Source organism: Lacerta agilis, chromosome 8 (genome assembly GCF_009819535.1).
Source record: "Lacerta agilis isolate rLacAgi1 chromosome 8, rLacAgi1.pri, whole genome shotgun sequence".
Lineage (NCBI taxonomy): Eukaryota > Metazoa > Chordata > Lepidosauria > Squamata > Lacertidae > Lacerta > Lacerta agilis.
In genome coordinates this window covers 52,718,053-52,739,285 of record NC_046319.1, presented here as the reverse complement: position 1 = coordinate 52,739,285, position 21,233 = coordinate 52,718,053, and the positions used below count along the sequence as shown (strand labels likewise).

General features: G+C 50.6%; 2 protein-coding genes across 3 annotated transcripts; both read right to left on the bottom strand.

Annotated features, from left to right (window-relative positions):
- Window positions 1–53: 53 nt before the first annotated feature.
- Window positions 54–8,438, bottom strand: LOC117051266. 2 transcript variants are annotated; one of them, XM_033157477.1, is made up of 9 exons: window positions 7,947–8,438; window positions 3,933–4,004; window positions 3,531–3,593; window positions 3,219–3,295; window positions 2,739–2,837; window positions 2,102–2,267; window positions 1,763–1,827; window positions 1,167–1,262; window positions 54–652 (listed from the first exon to the last, which is right to left on the bottom strand). In XM_033157477.1, the coding sequence occupies exons 2-9, from the start codon at window positions 3,970–3,972 to the stop codon at window positions 386–388; spliced, it is 873 nt and encodes a 290-aa protein (XP_033013368.1). In that variant the 5' UTR covers window positions 3,973–4,004; window positions 7,947–8,438; the 3' UTR covers window positions 54–385. The 2 variants fall into 2 exon arrangements, with proteins under 2 accessions (XP_033013368.1, XP_033013369.1); XM_033157478.1 differs by lacking the exon at window positions 7,947–8,438 and having other exon boundaries at window positions 3,531–3,590; window positions 3,933–4,086.
- Window positions 8,439–10,350: 1,912 nt separating this feature from the next.
- Window positions 10,351–18,340, bottom strand: SF3A3 (splicing factor 3a subunit 3). The gene is made up of 17 exons (XM_033157476.1): window positions 18,203–18,340; window positions 18,043–18,090; window positions 17,359–17,411; window positions 17,001–17,106; window positions 15,717–15,789; window positions 15,379–15,470; window positions 14,893–14,975; window positions 14,420–14,558; window positions 14,171–14,239; window positions 13,721–13,788; window positions 13,081–13,188; window positions 12,773–12,842; window positions 12,507–12,671; window positions 12,297–12,407; window positions 11,865–11,955; window positions 11,437–11,492; window positions 10,351–10,588 (listed from the first exon to the last, which is right to left on the bottom strand). The coding sequence occupies exons 1-17, from the start codon at window positions 18,296–18,298 to the stop codon at window positions 10,511–10,513; spliced, it is 1,506 nt and encodes a 501-aa protein (XP_033013367.1). The 5' UTR covers window positions 18,299–18,340; the 3' UTR covers window positions 10,351–10,510.
- Between the last annotated feature and the right edge of the window lie 2,893 nt (window positions 18,341–21,233).

Genomic DNA, 21,233 nt, shown 5'->3' with positions numbered 1-21,233 from the left:
AGGGGGGGATAAGCAAAGCTTTCCCCTCCCCCAGGTCCACCCTTGGCTGACCTGCTGACTCCAGCTCAGATCTCCTGCCATCTTTCAGAACAGGGCAGAGGGAGGGAAAGTGGTTCTTGATTATGTAGGTCTGAGCTAAATTATTGTTATTATTTATTCGATTTATATATCACCCTTTATCGCAAGCTCACACAGCCCAAATGTTCATAAATCACTTGGCCCTGGAAGAAAAAGGAGGGAAGGGGGGGGGAGGCATTTGCTGGATGCCTCGTGAGAAAGGCCCAAACCAAGTGGACTCCCCAAGGCATAGAGAGAGAGAGACACACAGAGAAGGGAGAGTTGCTTTTTTGCCACCACCTAAGGACCCAAACAGGCCAGCTCAGCTTCAGTTGTGCCCGGCCGAGAACAGGAGAGCATAGTTCAGGCTAAGGGCGGCCGCACACGCCAGCAGCTGGAGCAGGGGGGTGAGGACTGCCACCTGCTTGGCCCCATTGAAGTGCACTTTGCCATCCAGCTTCAGGCAGCTGGTCTTGGGCATCGCCGGGCAGCACTCCTGGTAGCAGGGCACCTTGGACCCAGCGGAGCAGGGTGGGCCAGCCGTTTTGCAGACTTTGCTGCATCCAGCCACAAAGTGGGGGCCGGTTTTCTTCATCTGGAAAGAGAGAAAGGAGCAGACATTGGCCCACACAAGTAGCAGACGCAGGAACCAGCTTGGTTGCTGTTTCAGGCACTGGTACTGTGGGGGGACCCAGAATCAAGCAGGGTGCCTGCAGAGGGCAGCTGGCACTCGGGGCTGCCGATGGGGATTTGGCAGGCCTCCCCATTTCTTCCTTAGACTTCAGATCTCTCGTCCTTAAAAGCAGACTTCCATTGGATGCTCCAGCACCCATTTAGCTAACTATTCTCATTTCAGAATCCTCACGACAGCCATCAGGGTGTGCACTTGGCCACTGCCCACCTGCTTCCACTTTACCTGGTGGCACCTGCTGCTCTCTTGAGGAACGCAGCTCCTGCTGGTTTGTAAGGAGCTTAAAAGGCTCAATCTGCATTCTAAGGCACTGCAGCGTCACTTCAGGCCTCTGGCCCTGGGGAAGGGCTCCATTCAGAGGGCAGAACCAGGGCTTGGGCGTTTGGAGGGGGGGGTGTTATCATTTCAGGAACGGTACCTCGCAAAAATCAAAGCCCACGATGCAGCCGGCTGCATGCTTCTGTCCCTTGTAGCATCCTTCTCCGTGGCAGGTGAAGCTTGAGCAGACTTTCCCCTACAGAGGGAGGGAGTGAGGGAGGAAAGAGAGGCAGGCCATTGAATTGTGGACACCAGGGCAGTGCACTGGATTCAGCCAAATCCCCAGACAAATTAGGACTGTTCAGAAGGATGCAGGCACTTGTCAAGTTGGGTTCAGACAGCCACACATCTCTGCAGCTAGGACTGGATGGCTCAGAGCTGTCCATGGCTGTCGGGAAGGAAGGAGAGGTGGGCAAGGCAGACAAAACTCACCAAAAAGCAAAGACTCTTCTGGGAGGAGGTGGGCCCAGCTTCTTTCCTGCCCTCAGGGATCTCCCCCTCTGCTCAACAGCTCTTCAATTAAATGATTGATTCAATGTGTGTGTGGGGGGGTGTACCCCTGTTGTTGGGCAGGAGGGAGGACATAGGAAAAGAACCAGGATCCCATTTCCCACTCATCCACCCACCCACTCTGGGGATGCCACTTGCCCCGCCAGCAAACAAGCCATCCCTGCCAGAACATGAAGTGACACCTACATTTTTGGGGGGTGCTTTGGTGGTGGTAGTGGTGGGCGCCGGCGTGGTGGTGGGCGGCAGGTCACCTAGAACAGACATGAGAGATGGAGGAGCTGGCTGAGGCCCCCAGGACCTCTTGACCAACGAGAGAAGCTGTCATGCCAGACTGGCAGGTCGGAGAGAGGCTGGCTGCGGGCTGAAATCCTGCCCTTCAGCTGCTCCAGAGTCCCCACAGCCAGGAAAGGTCTCTCTGAGAAGGCAGCTCTGCCCAGATGCCCCATAGGTCAGCTCAGCCTCCCCAGGGAGAAGGAATCCTGCCAAGCAGAGCATCCTAAGAGGCCTCCCACTGGGGGAGCTTACCATAGGCTGTAGCGTTGAGGAGCAGGCAGTTTGGGGAGCTGCAGCACTCCATCGAACACAAGTTCATGCGGATGGTGCCATTCTGCATGCACATGTCCGTGCCGTTGATTCCCCCACACTCACTGCTGCACCGGGCTGTGTAGCTGGTAGTGTTGAGGCGGAAGAGCTGCAAAGACCCACCAAAGGGTTAGCAGGGCAAGTCTGGCAACTGACCATCAGTACATTATGATCCATGCAGAGAAGTAGGAGTGGCCGGTCCCCACAGCCACACCTTAGCTGATCCCACACACACTTGTAAGGACACAGTCCAGGACGGAGGCCAAGGCCACCCACAGTCCTTTGCAGCCTCTTCTGGGGGGCATTATTATTATTATTATTATTATTATTATTATTATTATTATTGGTTTATATACCATCCTTCAAGATCTTAGGGTGGTTCACAGGATAAAAATACAAGGTAAAAACACAAGTAAATAGTTAAAACAAAAACATCAAAACAATACCTCTCCAACACATTTAAAAGGCTGTAGATTATTAATCAACTTTATAAAACCAAAAAAATACAAATTGACACATAACACTTTAAAACTGTTTAAAACAACCCCACTCAAATAAGCAACACCTCCGGGCTCCCTACCTCACAGTGTGTTGTGTTGTGGCAGGTCTCTGTGTTGTTCCCATGAGCTTCGTCATGGTAGCATCGCTCCCCGGAACACTGGAAGCTCTGGCATGTGAGCTGCAGAGGGAGATGGAGCTGAACCTTCATGGCAAGAAAACTAGACAGCTGCCCTGGCCTGCCCAGGCCAAGCATCCTCTGCCCTAGTAGCACCTCTCACCTGCAACCTGGACCTGGACCTGACCTGCCACCTCCACTTGGGCCTCCCAATTGAATCATTTCCTGGTTCAGCTCTCTCACATACAAACCTGCCCAATGAATACTTTCATCTGCAGGACGTCCCTTTTCACCAAAGGGCTGCAGCCAGCCAGGAGCAGACACTCCGTGCCTGCCCCCCCACCCAGACATTCCTATCCCATCACCTCCAACTGGGAAGTGCCCAACACCCCCCCTCCCCAAACACACACACACAGCAGCCACCATGCTGGGTCAGTTTCTTACGTTCATCATGCTTGTGCTGTTCGTGCTGTTCGCTGAGCTGCTGGGGATGAGGACTGCTCCTGAAATGGGCCCAGGCTCTGAAAGAGAAAGAAAGAGGTTAGTAAATCCCTTGGTGTACAAGCCAAGGAACTCTCTGCTCCTGCTAATGGTTTCCTGGGTGGAGCAGAAGCCTTGCTTATGTTTCAGGAGATGCACAGAGGAAAGTAGCAGGAAGTTCCAAGGATCTGCCTCTTCCTCAGCCTGTGCCCCAGGGGCCTCCCTACGCAAACCTTTCCCCTTCCCAGCCCGTAGCCAGCCAGCCAGCCCTCTCACCTGCCAGTATACAAGAGGTCCATGTGCTGAAGTGCAGAGCAACCCAGAGGAGGAAGATGCCTGCAGATGGAAAAAGAGCATGTTTGTTTGTTTCTTGAAAGGCAGAGAGAAAAGGCACCTCTGTCACCCACAGCTCACTGCAGGGGACCATCAGACAATGTCACATCAAGGCAATGATGGATCCCATTGCAGACCACTGTTCTTTAGGGTGGGGCTCTTGTACTTTTACCAGATGGTTGGCAAGCAGAAATCCAACCAACATCCACTCCCCAATACTACCCCGGTTCCTCTGACTTGCTCAGGAGACACACTGTGCCTTCCAAATATCACCTTCACCAAGGAGCAAGTCACATGTCAGGCTGTCACCTCTGCCAGAAATTCCATCACAATGAAGCCTCTTACCCTGGGCTGGGAGAAACCGGTGGTTGTTGGGACTTGCCATCTCAAGCCAAGGGGATCTAATCCTGTAGGACCCTGCAGAGTGGGCAACAGGGGAGGAACATGTGCATGCATTTCTCAGATTTCTCAGCACACACACCCTCCCCCCCCCCAAGCACAAGGAGGCAATGCAAGCAACCCCTAAACTCAAGACAAAGCTGTAGAAAGGATCCTAAACAGCGTCTTGGCAGAACCTATGTCAGTTCACTAGGAGCAATGGGTTGAATGAAGCAGGGGCCCTTTGCACATTCCTCTGTTTTGGTCTTCTTATCCAGGTAATGAGGCTGTGCAGTCACTGGCTAGGAATCTGATCAGGGCATCAGCTGTGCCCACAATAAGGTAAGATAAGATTTCTTTATTGTCATTGTAAAAGTACGATGAAATTGGATGCCATCCCTTAAAAACAACATAAAACAGTATTCATATAGCGATTGATATAGCACAGAACTTCCGCCATATCCTCCTCCAGGTCTCACGAAACAGTCCTTCAGCTGGTAAGTAGCACATTCAGACCAGATATTAACAGTCCTTGTTACAGTGAGAGCCCATTTCCTGAGAGGGATGTATGCTGGTACAAGGAACAGAGACATGTGGTTGGACTGGTCAGGAAGGCGGTTGCCAGTGGGCCCTTGAAAAGTGGCTCACTCAAGGAGAAAAGGCAGAAGGAGATGCTTTGGACTGCCAAGCCAATTCTCCACCTGGCCAGTATAGTTGGAGCCAGCTGGATCACCCCAGTGCAGAGCATCTGGATCTGGATTTGGTCATAGTCTGCAAGGACAGAACTTGAGCTGCCCCAAGTAACATCCACTGGAGGGAGTCAGAGCAGAAGACATTACCCCTGCCTTTCTGGGGAAAGTCAGCTGGGTATTTCTCTATGAGAGTAATTATGCACAGATTGCTGTCTCCCCCTGCCCCCCAATAGCTTCACTGCCTCAGGCTGTTGCTAGATCCCAGCCCTGCAGCACCTCCCGGAACAGATGCTGCCAATTTTGAGCCATGAAGTGCTAAACAAACCCAGCAAAAGGAGAAGTCCCACATGGAAGACTGTCCCCCTTCCCCATTCTTTCTGTGTGGTGCCACCTGTGTGCCTGATGCTTTAAGGAGAGCAGCACCTTGCCTTGATGAACTTCCAATCTTAAATATGACCACAGAAGAAGAAGAGGGGAAGCAAGCAAGTTGGATGTGCCTCCATTTTGGCTGCATGGCCTTGGGCTTCATTGCAGAAAGCCAGGGAGGGGGTTTCCGCAGGCATCCATCCCGGGAGGCAGCTCCAGGCATGCAAGGGGAGCTGCTGGAGGGAGGAGACCTTGGGATGGCTGAAGGCTGTGGAAAGAAGGTCACAGGCAGAGAGGTCTTTAGATATGAGAGCAGCAAAGAGATAAGACCATCCCAGGCTCTGCAGGGGGGCACACCTGGATTTGGAGCAGACAGGGAGCCAGTGTAGGGATGGGTGGAGGAGTGCCACTTTCTGGTAGTCAGAAGGACAAGGTGAATGTTTAGTTGGCAGTGTGCTAGAGACGAAGGGGCGATAAGATGAGAGTTGACACCGGAGGAGTCATAGGAGTTGCAGAGAAGCTGAATGAATTATTTGCATCTCTCTTCACGGCAGATAGTGTAGGGCAGTTCCCGGTGCCTGAACTAACCTTTGCAGCAGGCAAGTCTAATAAACTAAGACAGATTGTGGTGACGAGAAAAGAAGATCTCTCGTCACAAAATGAAAACTGCTGGAGTGGATGGGCCATTGGCCTAATCCAGCAGGCTCTTCTTATGTAGTTTTGCTATGTTTTAAGGGAAAAGGCACAGTTACCTCAACCTAAGGAGCTTTCTTGACAAAGTGAGTGCCAATTTGGAGCATTAAGTAGTGCACATTGAGGTGCATTTTTAGTAACTGCCAAGCTTTCTTTGCTCAGAGACTCAGCAAAACCTAACAGTATTAGGGAAAGTCTGGCTGCCTTTGATTGCAAACCGATGGATGGGGGTGGGGTGAGCAGCTGCAGCTCTAGATCACTTTATCTATTGCAGGGGGTTGGATTAGGTGACCCTTGAGGTCCTCCCAACTCTGTAATTATATAGTTCTATGATTCTCTTGTTTCTCCTACAATTAGTCTCATGCATCTTATTCCATGTGAAGCTTATTCCGGATTCCAAGAGGACAGGAAGTGCCATTATGGGTTGCTGCTGGTATATTCTTTTCCTGCAGTGTTGGAAGACACCCCCCAACCTCCTCTTTGGGAAATCTTGCAGTGTCTTCTTAATTAAAGCAAGTCATTAAAACAGTTAATATATGTTCACCAGCTTTATAAACTACCCTAAACGGGGTAATGTTTATTGGTAACACTTTCATTAAAGGGTAATCATTTTATGTCTCTATTCAATACTTATTTTGTTTGGAAGACACACAGCATGACTATTCCCAGGGGGCTTAGCAACAAATACAAAGGATTTAACAAGCAAACCCCAAGAAAAATAGGGGGGGGGGGAACCAGCAGGACAGAATTCATACTTAATGCAGGAACATTGAAAAAATCTAACAAGCCGAGTCAGTAAGTCGAAGGCAGAATGAGAAAGCCTCTGACTGGTGCAGAAAACACACCAGAGTCAGCCACGGGCAAGCCTCCTCCAGGGAGCACATTCCTGTAACCAGAAGTTGCCCCTGCCTCACCTCTGGGGCACCCCCATTATCTGCGCTGGGCATATTGGCAGGTTTGCGCAGGATAAATTCAAGGAGTCCATACCATCTGATGGTCCACTCTGGGAACTTGACTTGTGCCACCAAGAATACCGACCACCAGTCAACATCCTTCAGAAGATTCCTACATTCCCGCATTGCAGGAGGTTGGATGAGATGACCCTTGAGGTCCCTTACAACTCTACAATTCTATGATTCTATTATCTGTTCCCACCAGCAACAACGGCTCTCGCACTGAGCATTTGGTTGCTGCGTCTCATTCCCTGGTCAAATCTGCTTAGCCTTTAGCCTGATAACCCTCCAAGGCCTTGATCTCTTGTGGTGCTTAGTTAAGGCCATTAAGGCAGATGCTGGTGAAGTGGCCAAAGGGGTAAGAGCACTCACAGTAACAAGTACTAAGACCTATGAAGGCTGTGGGCTGAGTTCCAGGAACCCCTGCAGGTCCCCAAGCAGTGGCTGCCATGGAGACTGGAAAATGACACGCCCAGAGGCCCAGGGCTCCTCGCTAATGACATGTGCCGTTGGCCCAGCAACCCTGTGTTTGGTTGAGCCCCAGAGGAAAAATGGGAAAGCTGTAGACAGGCATCAAGGACAGAAACCTTCAAGAACAGAAGCCTATATCCTACCAACACCTCCGGCCAACCAACCTACATCCAACAGTCAGCACAAACCCTCATCAGCTCAGCCCTGGGTCATCCCCACCACTCTTGACAGCCACTTTGGAAGCTTGGGGGACACAGCTGAGCCATTAGTTGATAAAGCGGGGCCTGGGCTCTTCCCTAAAGGCATTGCATATCTGAGAAAGATACCAGTTTGGATGATGAAGTGCAGCCCATTCGCTTTCCCAAAATAGAGGCCTGTCGGAAAGGAACTGAACACCAAAGCTCACACCACGATGCTCTGTGTTCCTTTGCTTGGTTTCAACCCTCTTAGAACCTCAAGGAAGCTCTGCAAATTCAGGGGTGTCCTCCGGAACCAAAGCATGCGAGTTCTAATCCAGCTGGAGCTTGGTAGGGTTTGGGGAGTGTCCTTTCTTTCAGAGGGCCTCCACCCTACCTGATCGCTGCTCGTTTAGGATCCCATCGTACGTTAAAGATGCAGGTTGAGGAGCCAACTCTGCTTCGTCCAGGGATGGATTGTCTCACTCAAAAGCCCAACTCAATACAATTTAGAGGACCAGTCCCCTCTGTAGCAGGCAGGTCTCTCATGCATACACACACTCAAGCATGCATCCCCCCCGCCTTCCTTAGCTAGTCCCCCAAAGGAACCCACCAGCTGCGCTCACTTACCTCGCCCTAGAAGCCTGTCTGAGCAATGTCTTCCTCCTGTGCTGGCAGAAGAGGTGCCCCTTGGGGAGCCCTCCTCCCCGCCCAGGCGGAGATGGCACCAACCAGCAGGTAGAGTGGAGTGGTGGGGAAAAGGAGGGGTTTGCTTCCATGATGCTCTGGGCAACCGAGGGCTGCTCTCCCCACATGGGGCCCAGAACACATGGCAGGGTGAGGCACAGTCACCAAGGCTGGCTTCAGGAAGTCTTTGAGTAAAGGCATCAGAGCACTTAAGATTATTTTCATAAAAGATGGGGAAAGGAGTTCCATCCTCCCCCGCCCCAACAAAGACTGTATGCTGTTTACAATAAGGATCTGACAATTCAAGCTTTTCAGGCAGACCTCTGGTAACAGAAAGACCTGCCTGTGCCGCTCAACAGCTGGAAGTTCCTCTCCACCTATGAAACATCTTGGAATGGGACAAAAGGGTAGGCTGCTGTGGAGAGGGGCACTACTTGGGGGTGGGCAGCGGCCCAGAATACTGATTGGCATAGACTGGTGTAGGTGTACAGAGATAAATTAAGGTTGGGGGTGGGGGGTCTCACCAGCAATGCAAGAAAACGAAAAGGATGGGGTGGAGTGAAGGGGCAGGAGACCTGGGGTACTTGGGGCCACCCCCCTCAAACTACCACTGGGGAGAGGGGGCTACCCTTTCTTTTAGAGTTGGCTAAGTTTGGAAGAGTCAGTAGGAGGATTCTATATTGTTCTGAGAGAAATGGCCAGGGAAGGCATCTTTGCGATGGGAGAGGAGAGAAACTTTTGAGGATGGAACAGCTGCCTAGCCACAGCTAGGAGGCAAAACCTACATCCCACCCTTTCCTAGAGACCTCCTCACCTGGGCGATGCATTGCAGAAACTTGGCAGAAACAAAGTCCTTGCCAGCCAAAGTGCCGTGGCCACTTTGGGGAAGATCAAGAGGGAGTTTATCAAGGAAGAGTCTGGGTGTGTGTCTAAATGCTGCCAATACAGTTTATCAAAAAAGGGAGCCTGTGTGACTGTATAAAAATGCTGCTGTTCCATTACAAGTCGGTAACACAAAACCTAGGGATGTTCCTCAAGTGAGATGGATTAGGTTCTGAACTTAGCCCCCCCTCTCCATGGCAGAACACCCCAAATCTACTCCAACCAGGGCACGCAAGAACACAGCTCAGCCAAACCTCCCTTCTCTCACTTCCAATCAGGCTGCAGCCACCCCCAGGTGCCCATCAGGGCCTCGCCTTCCTGAGGCAATTACAGCAACAAATCCATCCCAATTAGGGTAATTAGCCACGCTCTCTGTTCCCAGTGGGTCTCTGGGGTCCTTGGGTAGCAGCAGAGAAACAACAAGAAAAAGAGGAACTAAACCCAGGGAGAAGAGAAACACAGAAAGCTGCCTTATATTGAATCAAGACCATTAGTCCATCTAGCTCAGTACTGTCTGCACTGACTGACAGCAGCTCTCCAGGATTTCAGGTGGGAGTCTCTCCCCAACACAACCAGGAGATGCTGCAGAAGACTGAACCTGGGATCAACTGCTTGCAAGGGAGATGCTCTAGCACTGATGTATGGTCCTTCTCCAAACAGAGACTTCACAAGACAGAGGTTACATGTGGTGGGTCATGTTATGGTCTTCCCTCGTGACTTGCCAGAGCAGCCGCCACCACCACCACCACTGCAGCCACCTTGGATGGTTTTACTTCCTTTTCCAACTAGACTGCAACCCCCTTGTTGCATACACATGTGCCTGTCCTTTCCACCCAGCAACTCGCTGCCTCAAAGCCACAATAGCTGTTTTCCAAAGCAAATGACCCTTAAGATAAGCATCCTGCTCAGAGGAAAAGGTGCCTGTAGGCATTAGGACCCAGGAGCTGGAAGCAGTAGCAGGATATTTACCAGCATCTGCTGAAGTAGCAGGTGGGTTTGAGGAAACCCAGTGAACACAATTGCCTGTCACAGCCAGGCCTCGAGTAGCTGCAAACAAAGGCACTTTCTTCTTTTCTCCCCCCCCCCCCAACTGAAACAGAAGCGGGCCTAGTGAACTACAAGCAGCGACAAAGGAACAACCCTAAAATCATAGACCAGTGGAGTTGGAAGGGACCCCAAAGGCTTGAGTTCAACCACTGCAATGCAGGAATCGCAGCTAAATAATCTCTGGCAGATAGCCATCCAATCTCTGTTTAAATGTATCCAATGAAAGAGTCCACCAGCTTCTGAGGGAGTATTTTCTGCATCTTTGGGAAGGGAAAGTTCAACTCTGGCTTAGTTCTCAGTGAGGGACTGAATCTGTGCCTTGTGTCCCACTTCTAGTGAACAAGGATGCATTATGTGTGAAAGAAGCTGGGAGGAAGCCAGAACGTGTCTATCAAATAAAGCTGCAGACGACACCAGGTGCCCATTCCTTTTGCCTTTAAAACTAAGGTTTATTTTTTATGAAAAAATTGTTACAGGAATCATCACCCCGTGAGCTGTAAGTGTCCTTGAAGCACCTGTTCCCATGGAGGGGTGAAGAAGGTCTGGAGTGGGGTGCATCGGGCCAACGTCTCCTCCAATCACAGCAGGCCTTGGCGCTTCAGATCTTCGTAGGTCTTCTTGTTGACCACGTTTCCACTGGAATCCTCATATTCCTCCTAGGTTGACAGAGAAGCGCATGTGTGGGGAAAACCAGGAAAGCAGTACCAGGGCCCTAAGGCAAAGGTCTCCCCCACCATGGAGACAGCAAAGCGCTGAAACCCAGAGGCTGCTGCCACAGAAACCCAGAAGCCTCTGCAGGCACCCTGCCACTGGGGGAGAAGTGGAGCGGCATCCGCCTCAAGCGGCAAAATGGGATGCACTGCCTCTGCTGAGACTCTCTGAGGAGCCAATCTAGTCCAGCCTCCTTTGGCCAATCAGGTGCTTCTGGGAAGCCCCAAAGCAAGGCAGGAGAACAACAAAGAGTATTCCAGCACCTCTCTATGCTGCATCTGAATATGGAGGCTCTACTGAGCTATCATGCCCTGTTTCTGACATTCAGCCCTGAGTGCTGGTGCTTATGTGGCCGAAACAGCCTCACCCAAGCACAAAAGGAAGGAATCAGTAGCCCAGGGAGAAACCAATGCACAGAAACATGTTTCAACCAATGAAACCCCCCAGCCAGTTAACTACATGCTGGGAGTGGGGCAGGGACACACAACAGATGCCTGTGTAGGAGGGGAAATAGGGTGGGCAGTTAGGGAGGAAACAGCCACCCTGGGACATTTCAGGGCAGGCTCCCCTGGTCACGTGACCAGTAACAACCAATAGTTCTTATCCCCCATGACTTCAGTGGGCTTTGCTAGCCAGTGCCAGCCTTTGCATTCCTTTTGCTAAACATTGGGGACCTCGGTAGAATTTGGCACGGGGACCGGAGCTGAAGGCACACATACCACTAACCCCCAGACTGGTCCTCCCAGTCCCATTCCCAACAGACAACTGCAAGGGATGTCCCAACCCAGCTTACTTCTGTGTCCGGCTGCCACCTCTCCGAAGCTTTCTGTTGCTTCAGCTTTGCCCACACTGTAAACACACATGCACAAACTGTCAGAGGCGACGGTCAACTGCTAGCTCCCAGTCACAACCCAAGATGCCCAGGTGGAGGGATAGCTGCTACTCTGCTTGGAGAAGCACCAGAAGCCCTGCACCCCTACCCAACCAGGGGTAAAGGATCAGGCTCCTGCCACACCATGAGTTGCCCCTCTGAGAAGCTCCACCCACCCAGTCACTCTGCTGATCCTGGCACATCAGCAAAGAGGTAAATAAATTACACAACAAGCCAGCAGCTGACAGAGCAGGTCCATCACTCTGACAGGATGGCCCCCACCCCCCACAATGTGAAACTGGCAGCCACAAGCAAGCCCAGGGCCAGGAAGGCAACTTGTGGCCACTTACATGAAACAGCATCTTCAATCTGTGTGACGTTGGCAAAGTGAGCTGTGTTGGGGATGCCCAGGCATCGCATTCCATGGGCGTGGCGCCATTCCTATGGAACATACAGGAGCATCAAGGCATGGCAATGACAGAGCCAAAGTGCTCTAGAGGGAGGAGGGAAGGAGGGCAGAGAAGAGGCTGGCCTGTGCCACTGCCCTCCATGCAGAACTGCCACACAACCTGGGTCTTGAGTAGAAGGCTAAGCTAAAAAGCAGCCAGTTGGGAAGGGTCCCCCCCTGCATGGGGGGGTGGCGGCTCTGCAAGTGTTAAGATTTGAGGGCTGCTGCTTAGCAAGAGCCCTGAACCTCATGCAAGCTGATAATTTGTTCCGAGGCCCAATCAAACACACACACACTCCCCAAATAAATATTTTGGCACTTTCCAGTGTCCTACCGCAAAGTGTCGTTGGAAAGCTTTGGGCCCACGGTAGGTGTAGTTCCCACAGATCTCACAATTGTAGTTGATGTTCAGGCCGTGGAGCTTATACAGCCAATAAGGGATGGGCTGGAAGGCAAAGGGGGGGGGGGAGGAAGAGAGAGTGAGCACACAAAACAGTCGCTTTCTCCCATTTGTGCTGCGAGCCCCACAATAAGCCGGGCTTACTTTGCCATCCCACCCAAGGGGCAAGTTCTTGGGGTTGTAGATGATTTCGTTATCTTCGTCTTCACTCTCACTCTCACTGATCTGTTCCTCCTCCTCCTCCTCGCGTTCCTCACCGGTCCGTGCCTGCTTGCGCTGCACATTTTCATGAGTCAGCTGCCGCTGCTCCTACAAGGGGTGGGGAACAGAGCCAGTGAGTACAGTAGGAGGCATACTGAACCACAACAGAACCCCAATGGCTAGGGAGAAGGATGGGAGACAGAGCTTACCCCAAGAATCTCCACGTGCTCGTAGATCTGAGCCTCCAGGAAAGCCAAGTCTTTGTTCCTCTCAGTGTCCCTGTCAAGGAAACAGCTCAATGAAGGGATAAGGATACACACACACCACTTGCAGCGCCAGGAGGACCCACATGGGCCCCACAGCTCAGGTTGCTAGTCAAAGCTAAGGCCAAGGACAGCATCTCTCCCACCCAGCCACTGGCAGAGACGCAAGGAAGGAAGGAGCTGCCCCTCTGCTGGAAGGTGATCTGAGCAGGACATGTTCAACTTCACCCCAGCCATACCCCCATGTGCCTCACCGTTTGCTCCCCTTTGTCTTCGGGTTCTTGGCAAAGAGAGAAGGGTCAAGGGCCTCCAGAGACTTGCCCTTGGTGCTGAACAGCCTCTGAGCACGTTCCTCTAGAGTCCTGGAGAGGAGGAAGAGAAGAAACGCATTACGTGCTTGCATCTCCAGATCCGGATAAACCCAAAGCTCATCCAAACAACCAGACCTCTCATGTAAGAACATAAGAGCCTGCTGGATCAGGCCTGTGGCCCATCAAGTTCAACATCCTGTTCTCACAGTGGTCAACCAGATGCCCCAGTATGAAGATCACAGGTAGGAATCGAGTACAAGAGCACTCTCCTTTCCTGTGGTTTCCAGCAAAGGGTACTCAGAAGCATCACTGCCTCCAACTGTGGAAACAGAGCACAGCCATCAGGGCTAGTAGCCATCAACAGTCCTCTCCACCGTGAATTTGTCTAACCCTATTTTAAAGCCACCTATGTTGGTGGCCATCACTGCCTCCTATGGGAGCAAGTTCCTTAGTTTAACTCTGCTGCATGAAGAAGTATTTTCTTTTATCTGCATTCAGCTTCATTGGGTGTCATACACAGGGTCCAGTAGCAATAACAACAAACCACCCCCCACAGCCAGCTCTAAACAAATCCTTTACTTACCCACCACATTTCAGACCCAAAGCCAGCAGTGCAGATTTCAGCCTGTCCAGTCCAAGGGAGGCCAATTCCTGTGGGAGAAGCACAAATACACAGAGCTGACATGACTTGGCAGTAAGTTAACCATCTCCTTTCCCTCGTTTGGCCAGGCACAGCACAGAGAGCAAAGGCGGTGGCGGCAGCAGCAGCAACTGTTCTGGAAAGCCCAGAAGCTGCCTTATACAGAGGGAGACCACTGGTCCATCTAGCTCAGTATCGTCTACACTGGCTAGCAGCAATGGTTTCCCAAGTTTTCAGGCAGAGAGTCTTTCCCAGCCCTAAACAGAGATGTCACTGGGGATCAAACTTGGCACCTTCTGCATGCAAAGTAGGTGTTCTGCCTCTGAGCCGCAGCCCTTCACCTCCTGCTCCCTTCCCAGCACCACCAAGACAGGTTCAAAAAGGCAAACAAACCTCCCAGGAAGAAAAGGCTGACAAGTCCAGGTGGGCCCCAGCATGGGTGAGGGCGCTGCTGGTCTCTTTCTGCCAACAGACAAGAGGGTTAGTGACTCAAGACCCCCCAAAAAACACAGTCCAGAGCTTCGGTGGCCAAATACTTGGAGCTCCTAAGGTGGTTCAAGGAGCCTGTCGGCAGAGACCTGCTCCATGGGACCAAGATCTTGCCAAACCTCCAGCTCCCACCCCATCCTGGGCACTGCTCACCGGCCAACCAGGGAAAGTGCCATTCTCCCACTTCTTCTCAAATTCTGCCTGGATTTTGCCAAACAGCTCGTTCTGGTCCAGCAATGGCTTCACTCGGTCTGTATAATCCTGCAGATATTCCAGGAGCATCTCCAGGTACCTGTAACAATCATCAAGGGAAGAGAGGGAGGAGGTGACAGCCTCCTACTCAAACAATGCTCCTCACCCTGCTGCAAGGAGTCCGCCAACAGAGATCCTACACAGAAAGATGGCAAACAAGGTTTATGGTTCTTTCGGCTTGTTACTAAGCCCATGTGGGTGACAGAGAAAATCTGGTCACAATGGATTTGGGGGGCATAAAACAACTTGAATGGCTTTAATAACTTTAGGAGCAGAACACAAAAAATAGGCCAGACTGATAAAGATACACTAGACGCTTTGGAAGAGTTTAATGTCTGTTCTCTTCCTCACCGCCAAAAGTTCTGAGCTCTCACCTCCTGTATTCAGCATTTTTCCTCTCCTTAGGAATGTCAAAAAGCTGGTCAAAAGTGGACAGGTATGTGATATAATCCAATTTCTGCAGAGGACAGGGAAAAGGGGATCATTAACTGTGACTTCATGCAAGATCCCAATGCAGGCACTGAATCGTTTCCTGGATAATCCCTACTCCCTGCCGCTCATCCCCTTAGCTGCATTCCATTAGACAGAAGAGGGAGACAAAAAGGCCAACTCCATTGGCTCAGCTGGGACCACGTGCCTCTATTTTGCTCTTCCCAGAACTGCCTCCCTAGTTATTAAATATTTGTGAAGCTATTAAGAATTAGTGCTTGAACACCTGTTGCTTATTCCTTCTCCATTCCTTTTTCCTTCTGTTTGCAATCTAATGCATGCTATACTTGTGGGTGGGCAGGGCCATTTGGGTATAAAACAGAGGACAAGAAATGCTTCCAAATCCTAGACACCCTGGTTGAAAATCTCACCTCTGAGGACTTGAGGTTAATGTACTTGAGATAACAGTCATGCAGGTCCAAGTAGCGGCCATATCCTTCTTCATCAGTGAACTCCACAAGGTCTGCAGAAAACAAATAGAGACAGACAACTCAGAACTAGCATAATGAGGAAGAGAGCTGAATCCCCAGGCCAAGAACCAAGATAATTTCCTCTAGCTTGGCTACACTGCAGATGAAGACAAGCAAGAAGCAATCTTGCAGCAATAGGTCCCCTGCCCATTTGCTCCAACTATCTGGAAAGTGTAATGGGCATCAGAATAGGAGGCCAAGCAAGGGGTTATGCCAGACAGGTTAGATTTAAAACTTACTCTGAGCCTCTTCACTAGGATTCTCCCGGGCCTTCAAGAGCTCCTCAAACTCCACGGACATCGGCACACAAATCTACAAGGGACAATTACTACAGGTGTTTAGGATTAAGAGGCCAGATAATGAACAGATAATAAATGCAGTGGGACTGGATCCAAAATACATTAGACCTTACGCTAGTCGTTAGACAAGACATGAAGGAAGGAAATAATAAGTTTGCAGAAGACAACAGAAGACTAAGGGAACAGACACATTACAACAGTGGTTCCCCAAGTGGGTGGTATCACCTCCTGGTGTGGGGTGGGGTTACTTATGGGCTGCTGCAGATGTGCTTCTACAAGCATATTTTTCGCTTATTTATGATTGACCAGGATAGAACCTAAAATGAAACACCTTCTTTGCTTCTTACTGTTTATCTCTTTTACTCTTATCGCTTTTGAAGCAATTTCTGATCGATATCCTGCACTATTGACAATGGTTAAGAAGCTCCTTGTTGCATTTCCAACATCATATTTGGTGGAATGTGGTTTTGGTGTAGTCATCCAACTTCTCTCCAAGCAAAGAAATCAACTCTTACGAAACATGGAGATTTAAGGCTCCTGCAAAGTGACTTTAAACCAGATATTGGGAAACTGATTTCACTTTATCAAGTCTGTCCATCACATTAAGAATTTACTGAATAGTAGTCATTACTAAATGCAGTAATTAATAATCTTGCTAAATAACTATCAGACTTTGAAAAGCAAGTATTACTGGATCAAGTTAATCAATTCAGTTGAATTAATTAAGATAGTTTTAATTGGATTCTGAATAACCATGCAATTAATTGTTACTGTTTTGCATTTTATTGTGTTATTATCTTCTTTAGTGAGTTGCGCAAACCACTATTCTGAATAATGCTTTTTGTAGGGTAAGGAGGCACTGGAGATGAATTTATGGAACCAAGGGGGAATTAGCTTGAAAAGGTTTGGGAACCACCGCATTACCAAATTTTGGGAGGCAGACAAGGAGAGAAGTTGAACAACTGCCAAAAGGTTTTGGAAAGAAAAGCAGCTTGTATTTGGTGCATAAAGGGACAGCATGAAAAGAGGTAGTGGAGATTGCTTCCTGTATGCATCTTTCTATACTAGAAGCAAAGTTCAAACTAGAAAATATAGCATATAGGCTACAGCACAGACAGTCAAGTCACTTTCACAATACCAGAAGCAATCATGAAATCCCAGGGTCTTCAGACCTAGCAAGGCAACCAGTCCTTGAGGATTCATTACACACAGAAACAACCTCACCTCATTTGGGTGTTTCCGATGGAACTCTTTAATCTGCTTCAAACGATTGTAGAACTCAGCAAACTCATTGGGCCCTGAAATGGCACTGAGTTCTTCCTTCCGCAACCTGTAGAAAACAGGAGGAAGCCTTTTCAGATTGGCTAGCAGGACTGCTTGCACAAGGAGAAAGAAATTAGGGCTCTGGCCTGATTGGTGTTGCACATGGAACAAGGACAACAGCAGTCCGTGCTTTCTGGATTTTAAGTGCTCCCCCTCCCTTCCAGTACCGATTCAACTGGAGGCCCCCAGCAGGTCCTGCCAGCTCAAAGTCTGCTGCCCCCTCCCCAAAGAAACTGCCAGGGAGGAAGACCCTTCTTACCCGTCTTTGTCGTCATACAAGTCTCTCAAGTTGCCGCTCACCTCCATGTACCTCTGGAAGGAAAAGAGAGGCAGGGCCCAGGAGTCAGCCGTAACAGTTCTGGTGGCAGCTGCAGCCTCCCCAAGCTAGAAGGGGCTGGGCTTCATGGTAAAACAGCAGCAGAGCTCCCTGCCTGCCTTGCACCATCAGCTGTCCCTTCTGCCTCTCTGGTTGTCTTGAGGCACTTGCATCTTGTGCCATTGAATTATGCCTCCTACTTACTTTCCAAGCTTTCTTAGTGCCACCTATGCCAATGTAACATCATTTGCTACAGGGGAGAGTCTGCTGGGACCATCAAGAGGCACCAGCTTTTCCACCTGCCTTGTCCCCTCCCAGCCCCACCTGGAACCCTTATAAAGCAAAGATGATGACTTAAGCATTCTTATCTCCTCTTAACGTTTGTTTTAGGGAATGCTCTTTGCCTTTTTGACAGGAGTGTGGATATGTTCAGTTTTCAATCCTGCTGGAATCCTTCAGATATGTTATCATTTGCATTTGCGTTGTTTTGGACTTGCTTTCTTGCATTTGTATATACCTGTTTCTTCTTGGCAGCTGCCTTGGGAGCCTTCTTAGCTGAAACGCGGCATATGAATAAACAGTAAGGTAACGCCCCCCTCCCCACAAGACAAGGCCCGGCCTACTCACATCCTGCATGGCCCGCGTGCGGTGGTCCGAGTTGATCTGGTCTCGAAGCTGCTCAGAGGGAGAGAGAGAGAGACAAAGAGGGATGAGGGGGTGCGGGGTCAATCGCGGGTGTGGGGCGATGCGGGACCGGCGCCCCCAGACTCCCCTTCCCCCTCCTCACCGTGGACTTCCGCGTGAGCATCTCCTTGACCATGACGTCCATCAGCCGCTCGCGCTCCTCGTGGTAGCGGCGCTGCTGCTCCAGGATGGTCTCCATGGCGGCGGCGGCGACGGCGGCGGAGGACGAGGCCGGTCCTACGACTCCTGCTCGGCGGGACCGGAAGTGGCGAACCCTCAAAACCGGAAGCCGCCCTTCCAGCCGTCCCTCGAGGTTCCGTCCCCGGCGCAGTAGAGTTCCGGCGGAAACACTATGGCTATAGCTATGGGGGCCGGAGCGGGATGCGCCGAGGCGGATGGGGCACTGCTCCTTCATCCTCTAGTGACATTAACCCTTGCAATGCCGGGGGGTGAGGGGACGGGGATCGTGCCCAGTTTTGTGACCATTCCGACACGCGAATGTCTCGTGAAAATAGAGCAAACTGTATCCCCGCGGGCGTGGGGCTGGAGGCTGAGAGAGTCGCCCATTGTTTTTATTTTTAAAGAGCTGGCTGTTTCGGCTCCTGCTGGCCCCGGAAGAAGCCCCCGTCGGGCCAGACGAGATAGAGGAGACACATGTGGGGGGGGGGTGCCTGATTAAGTGATGAGACAGGGAGCTCGTTGTTGGGGTACCCCACTCCCCTACTTTCTGTGTGGCGATGGTTGACGCCCAACGGGCGAGGAGCCTTTCAGGGCCACCCTGCTGGAGGACTTTCCCTTGCAGCAGGTGGGATGAGGTGGGGATGGGGTGTGACTCAAATCAAGCTGTGCCCCGTCTAGGGGCTTGGTGGAACACGGAGGGAAATAGCGTCTAGAATTCAGCTATTACCTTCAGTGGGAGGTCCATGACTTTCCCCGTCCCCAGCAGTGGGGCGAAGCTGCCCTGTCCGCAGGTATAGCAACCCCCGGCGGGGACGGGGGTGCGCGCGACCAATTCAGAACCCGTGATCGTCCAAAGTTGTCCTCCAACTTTGTGCCACAGTAGCAGTGCCTTTTTTCCTCCTAATAACTTGTAAATGTCAGATATTTGCCTTATAGCAAGGAACTTTTTTTTTTTTTTTAGCCTGAGAGCTGCATATAAGTGCCCCATCCCTGGGCACTTATTGCTCACCCATATTTCCTTAATGAGTGTTAAAGCAGCAGGGGGCATTTTGACTGTGAAGCTGAACTGGCTCATTCTCTGCCGCCACCCCCGTACCCCACAAAATGCCAAATTGGTCCCTTTCCCCACCTGGTAATGTTCTGACTAGGTTGCTTTTCTGACTAAAAGGGGCTGCAGGGGTGTTTATAGAGGACCAGGGCACATTCAAGGGGACCAGGGCACATTCAAGGGGACCAGGGCACATTCCCACACTTGTTTGTCCTGGAAGTGATAAATAGGATCGACACATAAATTGTGTCCCATAAATAGGGACACAAACAAAAGCTTTTTTGGGGGGGCAAAGTTGTTGAGTGAGGGCAGGCTGTAAATTTGTACAATATTAATTATTAAATTCAAAAGGGATCCAAACCCTACAAAAAAACAACCTTCTGAACATTTCATTAATATTATGGTGGGGGAATAACTGGAAGATCACTGTTGAGGGCTCAGAGGCTCCTGGACTCTCCACTGGAACTCTATTGCATAAGCTCTCTTCTCTCTGCAATGGAGCCCAAACCACCCATCACTATAATGATAAAAAGCACAGTCACTCCCAATCAGAACTCTCACCAACTTCCTGCTGAAACAAGGTGCCGTCTGCAGCAAACCAACAACCAAGACTCTTGTCCCCTCCCTTTGCTACATATGAGTAACAGTGTTAGAAACTGAGATAAGAAAGCTAGGAGCTGAATGGCACCTTAAACCTAGGTTATGGGCACTCCTTTTATATAACAAGAAAACAAAGCTGAAAATGAATGAACTACAGTTAAAATATTATGTTCATTTTTCACATGGCGTAGTCCTTCCCCTGCCCACCCCCCTAATATTCTTAAGAGGGTCTCTTCTCCAGTCTACAGGATGACTGGCCAAACACACCTTTCAAGGATCACTCCCCCACCCCGTAAGTTGCAAGAGGACAGGGTGTGTGGGTACACACACAGCCACTGCCGTCTCCCCTCCCCTCCTAACTTGGGGTGGGAGTGGGAGAGTCTAAGTCATGAGCACAGCATTGTACCCAGGTGGCAAAATCTCCCTTCTCTCCCACTTCACACACATTTAACAGTATGCTGGCTCAGGAACTGTGTGGTCCAGTTGCAATTCCTCCCTTCTGTGCTGTCCAGCAGGGAGGTTCACCCCCATTACCCGCAGAAGTGGCTGAGATGCTCCTACATGGGGTTGACCTCTTTGGTCTGTCCTTGGCAAGCACCATGACAGTTAAGGCAACATGTTAATGCATTCCTGGTATTGTTTGTAGTGGGAACACATTAATCTGCTGCCCCAGGCTCAGATGCTATCCTGGGATTCCTGATTGGGGTTTAGCAACTTCATTCCTGTATCTTTGCTGCTCAGAATCACCTCCATCCTGGATGCTGCTCAATAAACGCTGTGAACTTGCATATTTGTTGCTAGGGCATGATAGGGATTGGAGTCTGAAGGGCTCAGGCACTGTTAGGGGGCAGACCAATGCCATGCCCCAACACCCCCCCCCCGGCCCCATCTCTTGACCCATTCCACTCCCTTTTAAAAACTTCATTTAAAAAACCCAAGTTTTCTTCCAGGGTGGCTGGGTGAATTGCAAAACACAATGCAGGTGAACCCACAACCATCCACCTTAATTTGCCCAGAGGCTGTGGCTGTAGAGACCAATGTGGGAGAGACATGTTTTGTTGCAGCTGGGGTAGATGAATGTGTCCAGTTGTGCTGCTGCAGATGCACCATGGTGATATTCAAATATGTGGGTGTAATGGGTCTGTACCCCAGTCCTTTAAATACTTAGGATTACTTCCTGCTCTCCCTTCTCAGGTTACCTGCAGGCTTCTAAAATCACTTGTGGGAAGCAATGAAGAGTCATGCTGAGATGCTGCCCAGCAGGGCTGGCCAATAGGGCAGAAGAGAAATTGGTCATGGGGTGAGG